The sequence below is a fragment of the Mercenaria mercenaria genome, chromosome 3 (genome assembly GCF_021730395.1).
Source record: "Mercenaria mercenaria strain notata chromosome 3, MADL_Memer_1, whole genome shotgun sequence".
NCBI lineage: Eukaryota > Metazoa > Mollusca > Bivalvia > Venerida > Veneridae > Mercenaria > Mercenaria mercenaria.
In genome coordinates this window covers 71,395,682-71,409,444 of record NC_069363.1, presented here as the reverse complement: position 1 = coordinate 71,409,444, position 13,763 = coordinate 71,395,682, and the positions used below count along the sequence as shown (strand labels likewise).

The window sequence follows — 13,763 nt, the reverse complement described above, 5'->3', positions numbered from 1 at the left end:
TATATGCAACACAAGTTTTTCAGCACTTAAAGCATACTTTTCCACTAAGTCAAGGGCAGTAACTCTAGTCTGGCTGTGTAAAATCCCAAACAGAACACAAGCTGCACAACTTCACAAGATATATAACAATTTTGTAATGTTTTACAACTCTTAAGTCAAATACTTTTTGAGATGCAGGCGACACAAACTTTTATGCATATTTTTTACTAAGACAAGGGTCATAACTCTGGTCTGGCTCAACAAAACCCCAGGTGCATAACTTCACATGCTGAATGATATTCCTTACAGGCATGAAGGTAGTAATTTGCCGGATATATCTCCATGGTCCACTTGAATGTAGTCCATATCAATATATAGTGCAATTTTCCCACCTAGTAAAGGCCATTTTCATGCCAGATATAAGCTTTATTGATGTTTGATTGTAAAGTGGAATGTCTGCGGATGATTTTAAGCTAAGTTATATGCTTCAAAAGTTGAGCTGAAGCTGTTTGGTAAAATAAAAGTGAAAGTTGATATTTCCTGATGTTTGCCTACGCAATATTAGTGTTTTCATCAAGTGTCTCAGTCACGTGACCATGGTTTCACTGCATAATGGTCAACCCCATATTTTTTGGTATCATTTAATTGCCTAAAGATAGACTTTTAAGACAAGGGTAGTCTCACAAGAGTGAAAGACTAGAATAAAAATATGTTACAAATTAAGTCAAGTACCATAACTCTGGTGTGGCTGAATGAAATCCCAATACAAACACCTGGTGCACAACTTCTCATGCTGATTGACTATCTTGTCTGGGTTAAATACTTTTGAAATATGCATGCCACAAATTCGGATGGACTGACAGACAGACAAGGGCAACTCTGTGCTGTGGGCTAAGGGTAACTTGAATAAGTCTGGTAGCAGGTCACTCAAGGAACAACTATGTGAATTTATTTTGAATATAGGTCAGCAACTGTAGATTTCAAGTTTTCAATACAATCATATACTAGTGAAAAGTAGCCCCATCTCTACGCAGCCATATTTTTTTCAAAATTTTTCATGGATTGAAGGAATTAGGTAAAGTTATGTACAAAAGGACTATACACTGGTTTGTTGGTTCCTACTTTTGTTTTGCAAAATCATGGGGAAAAGCTCTGCCCTATAGTGATCTATATTTGTTTTCAATTTCATGAATATCCATCTATGGGATACTTTGTTTTGTTGGAATTCATGAATTTTAAAACAATTAAAGGGCAATAACTCTGCAGTTACTGAAGAGATCCTGATGAAAGATACACATGCACTACCACCCTATGTTTGTGTTAAATATCATGAAGATCCATCAATGGCTTATTTTGTTATGTGGAAATGTATGGACTGTAAAATAATAAAGGGCAATAACTCTGGTAAATGAAGTGATCCTGATGTGTACACCATTTCCCTATAGTGATTTACATTTGTTTAATGTCTCATGAATATCTATCAACAGGTTAGTACTTAGATAGATGTTTTACCAAATCAGGGGGGAAAACTCTGCTTTTACTGAGTCAATGGGGGCAATACAACATGTGAGCTAATTAGTCATTATGGAGGTCTGGCGTTTCTAATTAAAATACTTTTTGAATTATAAGCATTTTTTCTTTCATATCAAGGGGAAAAGCCTCTGCTTTTACTAGGTCAAAGGGGATAATACAATACCTGAGAAAGGGTCAAACTTGTGTTAATTATTACTCATGTGAGGTTTGGTGATTGTAGCCTAAATACTTCTTGAATTACGATCATTTTCATTTTTTTTAACTAACCAAGGAGAAAAACACAATATCTGAGCAAAGGTCATTTGCTTATTAATAATTTAAATATGTGAGGTTTGGTGATTCTAGCTGAAATGCTTTTTGAATGAAACAATTTTCAATTTCAAACGAATGGATGCCTAGATGCATATGTGCAGATGGATGGAAGAACAGCTGGGTGGACAATGCCAAACAATATACCTCCCACTAAGATTACATACCTTATGCTTAACATGTCTTCCATAATCCTTACATATGTAACACATTAATGGATTTGTTTTACACTCATCTTCTAAACAGGAAAACTCTACAAAATGCATTGGATGATAAATACATTTTGGATTTTCTCTTGGTTTTTCCGATATTGGCACCCTTTTATGCTTAATCAATGTCCTTGTATTATGAATAGTATCTGAGCATTCCATGCAAAGATGTGTCTCACAGGTGATACAATACACAACAGCTGTATGTGCCTCATTCTCATCACAGAGTATATCAAACTGAAAATGCAAATACAGCATAATTAGTATTATGATCAATCAATTCTTTCCTAATTTTACAACTTCTGAAATAAAACTAGATCTATCACTAAATGTAAATCATACCCTCACAAACAGTTTATACTCATTATGTTTATCTTGGAGATAATTAGTTACTGTAAGATAAGAAATTTCAAATCATAGTATATCACTAGTCTTGCTATAGGGTATATTATGATATAGCAACTAAGACTCCCAAATATACAGAATTTTGTAAAGGTTTATTGTCCGTAAGTATTGACTGGCACTCATTAATCTTTGCCAATATTTTCGGGCGTTTTCGTTATTTTACGCGATATTTATTTGTGTCCTGAAACTATCTAGATTAATCAAAACTAGAGATGCTTTTGAGAAAAGCGCATGTCTCCCACAACTGCCCCTCTGAAAAATGTTAGTTTCTCTAGATGTTTTAGACGAGTGGATCCAATTAGATGGTCTGGATGAGTGGATCCAATCAGTAATTCAAGGGCCATAAATCAGAAGTGCCTGGGCGGATTTGGCTAGTTATCGAACTTGGGTAAGGTCTTATGGCCAAACACATTTTGTTCAAGTTTGGTGAAGATCGGATGAGAAATGTTCGACTTAGAGAGCGGACAAGAGTAAACAGACGGATTTTTTCGGTAATTCAAGGGCCGTAACTCTAAAATGCCTGGACCGATTTGGCTAGTTATCGAACTTGGCCGAGGTCTCATGGTCAAACACATTTTGTTCAAGTTTGGTGAAGATCGGATGAGAAATGTTTGATTAAGAGTGCGGACATGAGTAAAAAGGCCAATTTTTCGATAATTCAAGGGCCGTAACTCCAAAATGCCTGGACCGATTTGGCTAGTTATTGAACTTGGTTGAGGTCTTATGGTCAAACACATTTTGTTTAAGTTTGGTGAAGATTGGATGAGAAATATTCGAGTTAAGAGTGCGGACAAGAGTAAAAAGACCGATTTTTGGTAATTCAAGGGCCATAACTCCAAGATGCCTGGACCGATTTGGCTAGTTATCGAACTTAGTCGAGGTCTTATGGTAAAACACATTTTGTTCAAGTTTGGTGAAAATTGGATGAGAAATATTTGACTTAGAGTGCGGACAAGCTTTGTGACAGACACACAGACTGGAGTAAATCAATATGTCTCCCACACCACTGTGTGGTGGGAGACATAATAACCAAATTAGTTAACAAATGGCACAGTGGTGTAATGGTTAGCTCTCTGACTTGGAAGCATGTTGCCTTGGGTTCAAATTCAGTTCTAACCATTTTTTTTATATAATTCTGTGTGTCTGTATTTGTATCTATATTACATTATTTTATGAAACATTTCATTTTCTCATTAACAACAGTCCTTTGATTTATCCGTTGTATGAATGATTACTTTTTAGACATTTTGTAGAATGGTTTACTGATATGTACGTATATAGAAGAATGTTTATGGATAATAGAGTATTTCGTTGATAAATCACGATAAGTTTGACAATTGTGTGAATTTTACAGATAAATTCTTTTTTTAAATTTGGTCAGACGGAGGACTCAAACACACAACCCTGAGATTAGTGGCAGAACGCTATGTCCGCACAGCTATATCTGCTTATGATACATGGTGGTATATAACTGGTTTTTCAACAGTTATATCGTTGTTTAGGTTTGGACGCTGAAAATTAATTTACAGAAACATACGGAATATTCATGAGCGCCAGGTCAATACTTACGAACAATACATGATCCTTTAAAAACAAAACAATACAGTCTAAACAGTCTTTAATTATTGCCTTCAATCTTGACACCAAGTTGTTTTTTTCCCTTTAATAACAGAGGCCAACAATCTTAAAACGACTAACCCACACATTATGGTTTATGATATTTTTAAATAAATATCCCCGAAAGGCAAAGTGCCACCACTGTTTTATATGTTTACATGAAACTTAATGGTTGATAAGTTTCTTGTTTAAAGAATTACGGGAACATCCGAGTTTTCACAGTTTTTCTCCTGTGTTGCAATGATTTTCTTTTGTAAACATTGATAAATATAGAACGAGAAGCCACCGTATTTATAGACACTTATATATCATAACGTGGGCAGCAAACCAAAACATCGCATGCGCATATTTTGTTGTGTACCTTAATACAGTAATGTATATTCTGCAAGTAATGATGCAAATGTGGCGTAATGCTATATAATGTGTGAGGGGATGGGTGTAATGTATACATCTTGGATATTGAAAGTTATAATGGAAGGAAAAAGATTTTGTAGCACGAAATTACACATTTATAGCCTAAAAAAATCAGGCATAGATATATTCAAAACTATTTCATAACAGCAAAACATTTAAAGTCTATAATTGATCGGCTAATAATATAATTTAGATATTATTCTTTAAAGATGAAAGTTGTAGAAGTTATTAAGTCATATTCAAGTATTATAATGTAATGTGTTACAATTAGGAAATATCTATCTACAAAGTAGTATCAAAAAAAAAACATTAAGAAGGACTTATTAAAGCAATGAAAATTATTTATAAACCAAATTCATTTATCATGATTTTGTTCATTTCTTATAAAGACGTTATTCAGAATCCCTTTTGACAATACTGAATTGAATCATGACTGTCCTCTTTATATATTAGGCCCGGTAATACCCTTTTGAGGTCAATTTCTTTCATTCATGCAATTTCCTTAATTTGCATCAATTTGATACAGGGAACGGCAATGTTTTTCTTATATTTAGACATTTCTTCCCCTTTGTATTTTTTAGTAGTAATAAGAGCTCGTAGAACACGAAATATCCCCCTTGAAGCATTCAGTAATTGCACAAGGAACAGAAATTATTTGGTCACTGTTCACTGGACATTTGACGTACTGATCAATATTTATGGTCATTTACCAGTCATAAGTGACCTCAGTATCAAATGTGCTCTTGAACCAAAGCATTCGCTAGTTATCTGGCAAAAAAGTTCTACTGTTCTGGGTCAATGTGACCTTGACCTTTGACCTATTGAACTCAAAATCAGTACGGGTCATCTGCTGCTCAAGATCAACCTCCCTATTAAGTTTTGTGATCCTAGACGCAGGTGTTCCCAAGTTATCGTCCAGAAATGGTTTAATTGTTCCAGGTCACTGTGATCTTGTCCTCTGACTTACTGACCTCAAAATCAATAGGGGTAATCTGCTGGTCATGATCAACCTCCCTGTTAAGTTTCAGATCCTAGACCCAAGCATTCTAAAGTTTTCGTCCGGAAACCTTTAACTGTTCCGGGTCACTGTGACCTTGACCTTTGACCTACTGATTTCAAAAGCAATAGGGGTCATCTGCTGGTCATGATCAACCTCCTTATCAACTTTTATGATTCTAGGCCCCAGTGTTCTTGTGTTATCATACGAAAACTGTTTAACTGTTCCGGGTCACTGTGATCTTGACTTTTGACCTACTGACCTCAAAGTCGATAGGGGTCATCAGCTGGTCATGATCAACCTCCCTATCAACTGTTATGATTCTAGGCTCAAGCGTTCTTGAGTTATCATCTGGAAACTGTTTAACTTTTTCCGGTCACTCTAACCTTGACCTTTGACCTGCTGACCTCAAAATCAATATCGGTCATCTGCTGGTCATGATCAACCTCCCTATCAACTTTTATGATCCTAGGCCCAAGTGTTCTTGAGTTATCATATGGAAACTGTTTAACTGTTCCGGGTCACTGTGACCTTGACCTTTGACCTACTGACCTCAAAATCAATAGTGGTCACCTGCTGGTCATGATCAACTTTTATGATCCTAGGCCCAAGCGTTCTTGAGTTATCGTCCGGAAACTGTTTAACTGTTCCAGGTCACTGTGACCTTGATTTTTGACCTACTGACCTCAAAATCATTAGGGCTCATCTGCTGGTCATGACCAACCTCTCTCGGGGTTGCGACTTAGTTGAGAAAACGAAATTCCCTGACCTTTCCCTGACTTTTCCCTGACTAAACCATTCTTTTCACTGACCAATACCACCATATTTTTCCGGCCTCCTCCTCCCCTACAGCCATCCAATCCACCCTTTTATATTTATTTTGTTTCAGATATAACAAACTTTCATTAACAAATATCAAATTCCAAAGTTAATATAAAAATGAAATTGACTCAAACACAATTAAAATTATGTTTTTACACAATTACACCAAATTGTGTTTGGAAATACTTATAAATACTGCTTGAAGACTGCCATAGCCACTGAACATTTTAAACATCGGCCCAGAATTTCATTTTCCCTGACCATTATCAAGATTTCCCTGACTTTTCAAGGGAAGTGGAAACCCTGTCTATATCAACTTTCATGATCTTAGGCCAAAGCGTTCTTGAGTTATCTGATCTACGGACTGACCAACAGACCGTCCGACATCTGCAAAACAATATACCCCTCCTTTGAAACGGGCATAATTATATTATGAAAGAATTTTTTAATACAAGGGCATTCGAGATCAATTAAAAAATCAGTATCAATTTTATTGTAAGTATTGAGTCAAATGCTATTTACTACCTTTGTATTGTTTCAAATGATACCATGGTTACAATTATAATTCAAAATTATACCGCAATTGATGATTGTTTATTAATCAAGAGAGGGGACAATAACATGCTTCTACTGTGTATATTACATGTGTCTTCTTTAGTCAACTACCATATAATGTCACACGTGTTTAATTGTAAAATTTGCATCTGCTTAAAACAACACTGAAATTATAACTCCTCCTTTAAATGGGTCAGCAGTGTTGTTGTACTTATAAAATAGAGGTTGGTCAGGGCTACAGATATGCGATATTTACACAACTGTTCTATTGTTCTCTGCGGGTTAATAACCAAAATGAATACCTACATACCATACCTGCGCACGTGTACAGGTATCATATCATACCTGCGCTTGTGCACAGGTATCATACCATACCTGAGCACGTGAAAAGAATGTTAGATGAGTTCAAACTGTAATGTTTATTTAATACCATGTTTTGTCTGTAAGTATTGACCTGACACTCAAGAATATTCCTAATATTTTCCGTAAATTTATTCTCGGTGTCTGAAGTCAAATAGCGATATAAATATTGTGTATATATTTCTTTATAATTTTCACAATGTCACATGTGCAAATAGATGGCGGACAAAACGTTTAGCTGCTAAACTGTATGTGTACTTCAACTCCTGCGTACGGACCATTTTCCCCCAAATTTTATCGGTAGAAATATTGCCATGCTTACCTGATCAAACCTTATGGTCTATAAACGTTATGGCAAATGTCGAATATAACATATTTAAAAGTATCTTAGTTAGATAAAAAGATAAAGTATTTCTCACCAGCGTTTCCTGAAAATGAATACTACATCTACAAGAGAAAACAACTGAATTTTAAAAAATGGTCTGAGATGATTTTGAACTCTTGGTATCATACGTGACAGTCAGACAGCTACCACTATGCCACTGTGCCATTGGTTATTTATATTGGTTATTTTAGGATAAAAATATTTCTTAAATTAATGGAAACCCCAAAAATACTGGCGAAGATTAATGCGTACCAGGTCAGTACTTAGGGACAACAGACAATACCTGCGTCATGTTACAGCATTTATAAGTGTATACTTATTTTTTCAAATATTGTATATTTTGACCTTTAAATTACGATCGTTATGTTTTTTCATCTACAAGATATATTCACGGCTCAGTACTTAACTAGAAGGAGTATAAGAAGAAGATAATCATTTTAATTATTATTGTTAGATGATGATGATGATGATGGTGACGAACACGACGGCCACGACTACGACGAAACCGTAAATGCAGAATCCGAAGCTAAGTTTATCATGAAAAATGTTTTATAAACATGCAACCGAAGTATGAAGTTGTGCATTAAAAGATAAAAAAAAAACAACAACAACAAACAATGAAACAAATTGCAGACTTTTCATTCAGTTGAACAGATACACAGACGATACCATTTTCGGATACACAATTGTTGAATATCATTTCATGAGAATGTGAACTTCAGAATGTGAAATATTAATGTTACAGAGACCATACTGGTGCGTTCTTTGTTTTTCTGTAAAATGAAACAAAGAAAAACTCCTAACAAATAATCGGCTTACAAAAATGCATTTACATTCAAATTTGGCGAATTAGCAGAACCTTCATAAACTTTTTTTAATATCATTTTACGTATTTCAATTTACCTGTAGAAGTTAATGTAATTCCCACAATCATTTTTTCTGACTGGGAGAAGGAAAGACTTACAAATAAATAAATTAATAAAAACTAACAAATTAAAATGACGTTGTGTAAGTCAGTTACTTACCTCTTAGATCGGTGTTCATGAATTGAAAATACCCGCGCTTGTGCGGTAACACCTCGAGCGCTATGCGCTCTCGGTGTCATGATTCGCCGAGCACGGGTATTTTCAATTCATGAACACCTCCTAGTCGGTTAGTAACCTACACGTATTGTATTTTGTCATTATTTTTTAGCATGAATCCCCTTCAGTTTGGAACCCTCCATGTTTACAAACACATTTGTTTATTGTATGAGGAGTAAAAGGACAATGCCAACATGAAAGCCAGAAAGGTATCTGTTTAATCCAACAATGTCAATATTCAAATTTTATAAAGTGTTTAAGGCCTATGCTATTTTGAAATTATGAATTAGGTGGGTGGGGTACATGATATTATTTCTGAGGAATTTCAAAGTTACTGTAAAACAAACATTACTCCAATGTGACAATACATCAAAACCATGAAGTGCTGAACTCTTCCTTTAATTAAAAAAGTAAAGTGGGAAAAGTTATCAGTATGTTTGTGTCACAATTTTTGGGGTAAGTATTCTATGTCATGGTGCATAACTGCAAAAAAATATAACATACATAATAAAGCTAAACTATCCGTGTAAATGAGCTGAGAGCTATTTTTCTATTTCCGTTTATTACTTTTCTAAAAAACACATTACAATTTACCATGTGTTGGCAAAATTTGTCATTCTTGTGCACATGCCTTTACACATGAAAGAAGTCCGAACTATAGGTATGGTGTGCGAGAAGGGCCTGAGCGCTTACATAGTGCTCATTTACAGGAATTGTACTGCTTAGATAAATATATATATATAACTTTATCATAAGTCTGCAAAGTGCAACAAAAGAAACAGCAGTATTAATTTTGTAATAATATTATTTATTTACAAGGTATGTCTGACAAATGACATCGAGAATTCTAACTTTAGAAAGCTGCATTTTCAAGTACCTGAAATTTTCCACTTTGGTTAAAAAAGAGTTTTTTACAGTAGATAATGACTGACTACAGAAGGTAATAAAAATACCCTTGACCTAGAGAATGCTACAACCTACTAAACTTCAAAGTTTGTTTAAATTTATATGGAACACGTTTGCTTTAATTTAAGGTGAAAAATAAACTAGAACTCTGTGAGAAAAAATCAAATAAATCGTTTCGGACATGTTAGACAGTGAGAAAGCAAACATATCGTACGTATTATTTAGCATGGATGATTTGCACTGTGAATATATACTTTTTACACTCAACATTTCATTCCTTGAGTACACACACATATACATGTATATTTACCTTTACCTTTTATACATTAGGAATATGTTTGTTTTACCTGTAAGATTAAAGCATTAACCCCTCGTGAAAATATAATGCATGTGGCGTTCACTGTTGATATATAACTGTAATATTATATTTTGACGTTACACTGAAACAAACAAACCCTGTTTGCATATTCATTTATATAAAAATATAAACAAACAAACAAACAAAAACGTTTATTTTGTTTGATTGAGAGTAACACTGAAACGACACAATGAACTTTTCCCAGGTTTTGTTGGTGGGGAAAGGCTCCAGGGGCCCCTCCAGACATTTTTGGGGGGCTCAGACTAGTACCTAGATCGAGACAATAACCTCAGTTTGAAGCCAGCGACCATGACCATAAAGTTTTCTTTTGCAAGTATAAAACATAAATATTCAATTAAATTTTGTAAACATAACTGATACCGTATTTACCCTAAGTCTTGGGACAGCATAAAATAATTATTTTTTTCACTGTCCCAAGACTTATTTCCCGAAAAATAATTATTTTGAAAAGTGTCCCAAAAATATGGACACAATTCTCGGTCATCGGGTAACATCCCCCACCCACCCGTGTTGAAAGCGAAAAAATAAACGTTTAACGATTATCCGTAATTATTCTGTTGATAAACAAAGTAATTGGCCTTGTTTTCATCATCAATTAACACCCCTCAAAGAGCTAAAAGTGTGTCGGTATCATGACATTAGAAGTGGAGATCAAAGCGGTATAGTTTCCCCGAGATTTTCATGGCATTACGTCATGTTTTTGCGCCAAGTTGTACATCACTGTTTGATCGTACAGCCTCAGTTCTTTAAAGAGCTGAGAAGTAGATCAAGTGTTGTGAAAATCAATGAAAAAAACTTCTTTTTAATTTGTTAAAGTGAATGTGCAATATCCCGTATAAACTGACAGGTAAATGTGTCAAACTATAATAGCGGATATCTTACCTCTGTGACCTATTTGCCCTCAAGGAAATTTCAAAACGGTTTGAGAAGAATATCTTATTATAAAGTGTCATGTCAAAAAATACATGTACATGCACAAAAATTCATTCAAAACTTATTAAAAAAAACGCAACAACATCATTGTTTTTGTTTCTTTAAACCGCGTCCCGATTTTCTATTTACGTTCACGAGGTCACGTAACAGAAATCTGTTTGCCAAAAATCGTTTTACTTCATATTTTTAAATTGCTGCCGCTTTTTCATTATTTAAGATTTTTCTATTCTGTTTTTTGCACTCTGTGGTCAAAAGTCTGAATTTTATGCCTATAGTTTGCATCATTTGTTTACTTTTAGAAAGAAATAAGTATTTAGGATCGCGCTCTTTGAAATTTTGCATGTAATTTTATGAAAATTCGACCGTTTTTATAGAATTTTGCCTACATTTCTGTCGGTACCTTTTTAAAATCGTTATAGCATTCAAATTATATAACTTCTCAATCTACGTTGAAAATCTGAAGCGATAAAATCAAAAAATGAATGTGTGACACGCGTTTTTTGTATACAAGTCAATAAACAAAAGTAACGGCGTTGTAAGTTAGACATTACGATAGGTCGCACGTGCTCGTGGAATGGAAAATTACCGGCATGGCCTTTTGATAGCTGTACGATTCGCGGGTAAATTCCAGTCAGTGGTAAATAAAAATAACTAACTAACGGAAAACGGACTTCCTGGCTGCAGTAAAAAAAAATATACAACACTTAACTGGTATGGTAAAAAAACACTTTACTGTCAAAAGAATATCCAGTAAAAACACGACACGAAAATGTTAAAAAAATAATCTTTGGTTCTTATAATTATTTGACATTTTGATCGATACAAAAACCATACAATGTATAATAACGGTATTTGACTTACATCATGAATCAGTAACAACCATAGTCCCAACACTTAGGGACGAAAAATATGCTGAGAAAATACATGTCCGAAAAATTAGGGACAAGAAAAATAATTATTTTTCCAGATTTTAAGGGTGTCCCAAGATTTAGGGTGTCCCAAGACTTAGGGTAAATACGGTACTCTCAATGACATTTACCACGTCAGAAATTACAAATGGTTTGCTGAATACACCATACTTTTAATTACAAAAGTTTACACACCATGTGGGTCGGAAAGCACGAAATTTACGTTCTTGAACGTATATGTGAATCGTCATGTTTGAAATGTAAACAAAGGCATAAAAGTAACTGTTTTCATGTTCGTGGTAAGGATCGACTTGTGGTTGTCACTGTTCCCGATATGGAATATATATGAATGTATAAACACGAGCCGTTTCATCTTACAGGACTTACAAGAACATAGTAAGCGGTTGTTTATTTATTGTATTTATGGTCTAGTAACCTTTGACACTGATTTCGAGGACAGGCCGGGTTTGTGACATATACATGTCTGTTGTTGGGCTGGAAAAAAGATAGGTCCAAAATTTAAGCTAAAAGCTATATTGCATAAATTTTTCATTATTTTTGTGCATACAATTCGGTTGTTTAAAGGTTAGAATATCAGAAAATAACAGGAAATAAAACTTATCTTTGAAAAAGTCTCGATCTTTCATCATTTGTTTGCTTGGCGCATGATTACAAATTTAATGTTAGTAGGCCGTGATGTCCATGAAGCCGTGTAAAGTGATAATTTTGATGACACCTTGGTTTTATTTTGTAATTGTGAGTGATCATTAAGTGATCAGAAAGATCGGACAGTTGGATGTTATGAAAAATGATGCTTTATTTAGATTAGAAAGTCAACTGTATTCTACAATAAGGAAATCTAAGGTAAAATACTCCTTTTATTTCGTTCACTGAAGAAAACATGGCGGACATATTTTTGTGTGCAAGTGTGATTGGTGTAACTCAGTTTAACGACGTTTTCTTAGAAAACTAACGCTCAGCTTATTTACACTGACATATCCTTGATTGAAGAATATATATATTGTATATATATGAGAGACTTACGGTACCAAATACTTATCCCGAAAATTTCTATGCATTTTCTTCTAGTGCACTGTTGGGACATGTTTTTGAGTGTCATTAATACTTTATAATTTATTCGGAGATACATTTTCTTATAATTATTAGTTTCTTTTTGATCCCCGTGCATTTCTCGCGTTGTTACGACAATATCAGTTTTACATAGGAATATTGCATTGTCAAAATAGCATAGGCCTTAATTTAATTGGTTACTTCTGAGTTAATATTTTCAAAATAAATGCCTTTAATATTTAGTTATTAGAAGTATGCCTAATCAACACATATGTATGTATTGATGTAGTCAGAGAAATCAGATGGCTTCAGTGACTGCTACAGGATGATATGAGATCACAGATAGAAATTCCATCAAACATAAATTACAGAATATTTCAACTAAATTGTAAGTTAAACTTTGCAAACACTTATACTATACAAATTACTATAAAAGGTTGATAATTTATTTATTTTATTGGGGTTAACGTCACACAGATTAAAAAAAAACCTTGCATATTGTATGGTCAAGCACTTACAAAGATGAGGGATTGTACCTACAGGCAGTGCTCTCAATATTTTCATTTCAGTGTCCAATAATTAAATGGTTTTTGTAGAATGTTTAAATGGTAACTACAAATTAAAACTGGCTTTAGAGTTTTCATTTCACATACTACTATACTAGGTTATATTGTATTGTCTAATATTATATTTTAATTGCAATAATTATTATTAATATAATTTGTTTCTATATATGTTATATCATTTTCAGAAATGGTTGGAATGAAGTTCCTGACCCTGGTGATGGTTTTGGAAAAGCAAAGAGACATTCTGATGCCACCTTATACTGAGCCTACAATACTCCAAAAATGATTTTGTTGTATTCATAACTTTGTATCAAATAATTTTTTTTATTTGAT

The 13,763-nt window shown here is 34.0% G+C and overlaps 1 protein-coding gene across 2 annotated transcripts in view; it reads right to left on the bottom strand.

Moving 5' to 3' along the window:
• LOC123524441 (E3 ubiquitin-protein ligase TRIM23-like) overlaps nucleotides 1-13,763 on the bottom strand; it is a 199,447-nt gene that overhangs the window by 87,335 nt on the left and 98,349 nt on the right. For both annotated transcript variants that reach the window (XM_045302646.2, XM_053539898.1), the window contains exon 4: nucleotides 1,989-2,267. In XM_045302646.2, coding sequence (XP_045158581.1) covers nucleotides 1,989-2,267 — 279 coding nt within the window. The remainder of the gene's footprint in view (nucleotides 1-1,988; nucleotides 2,268-13,763) is intronic.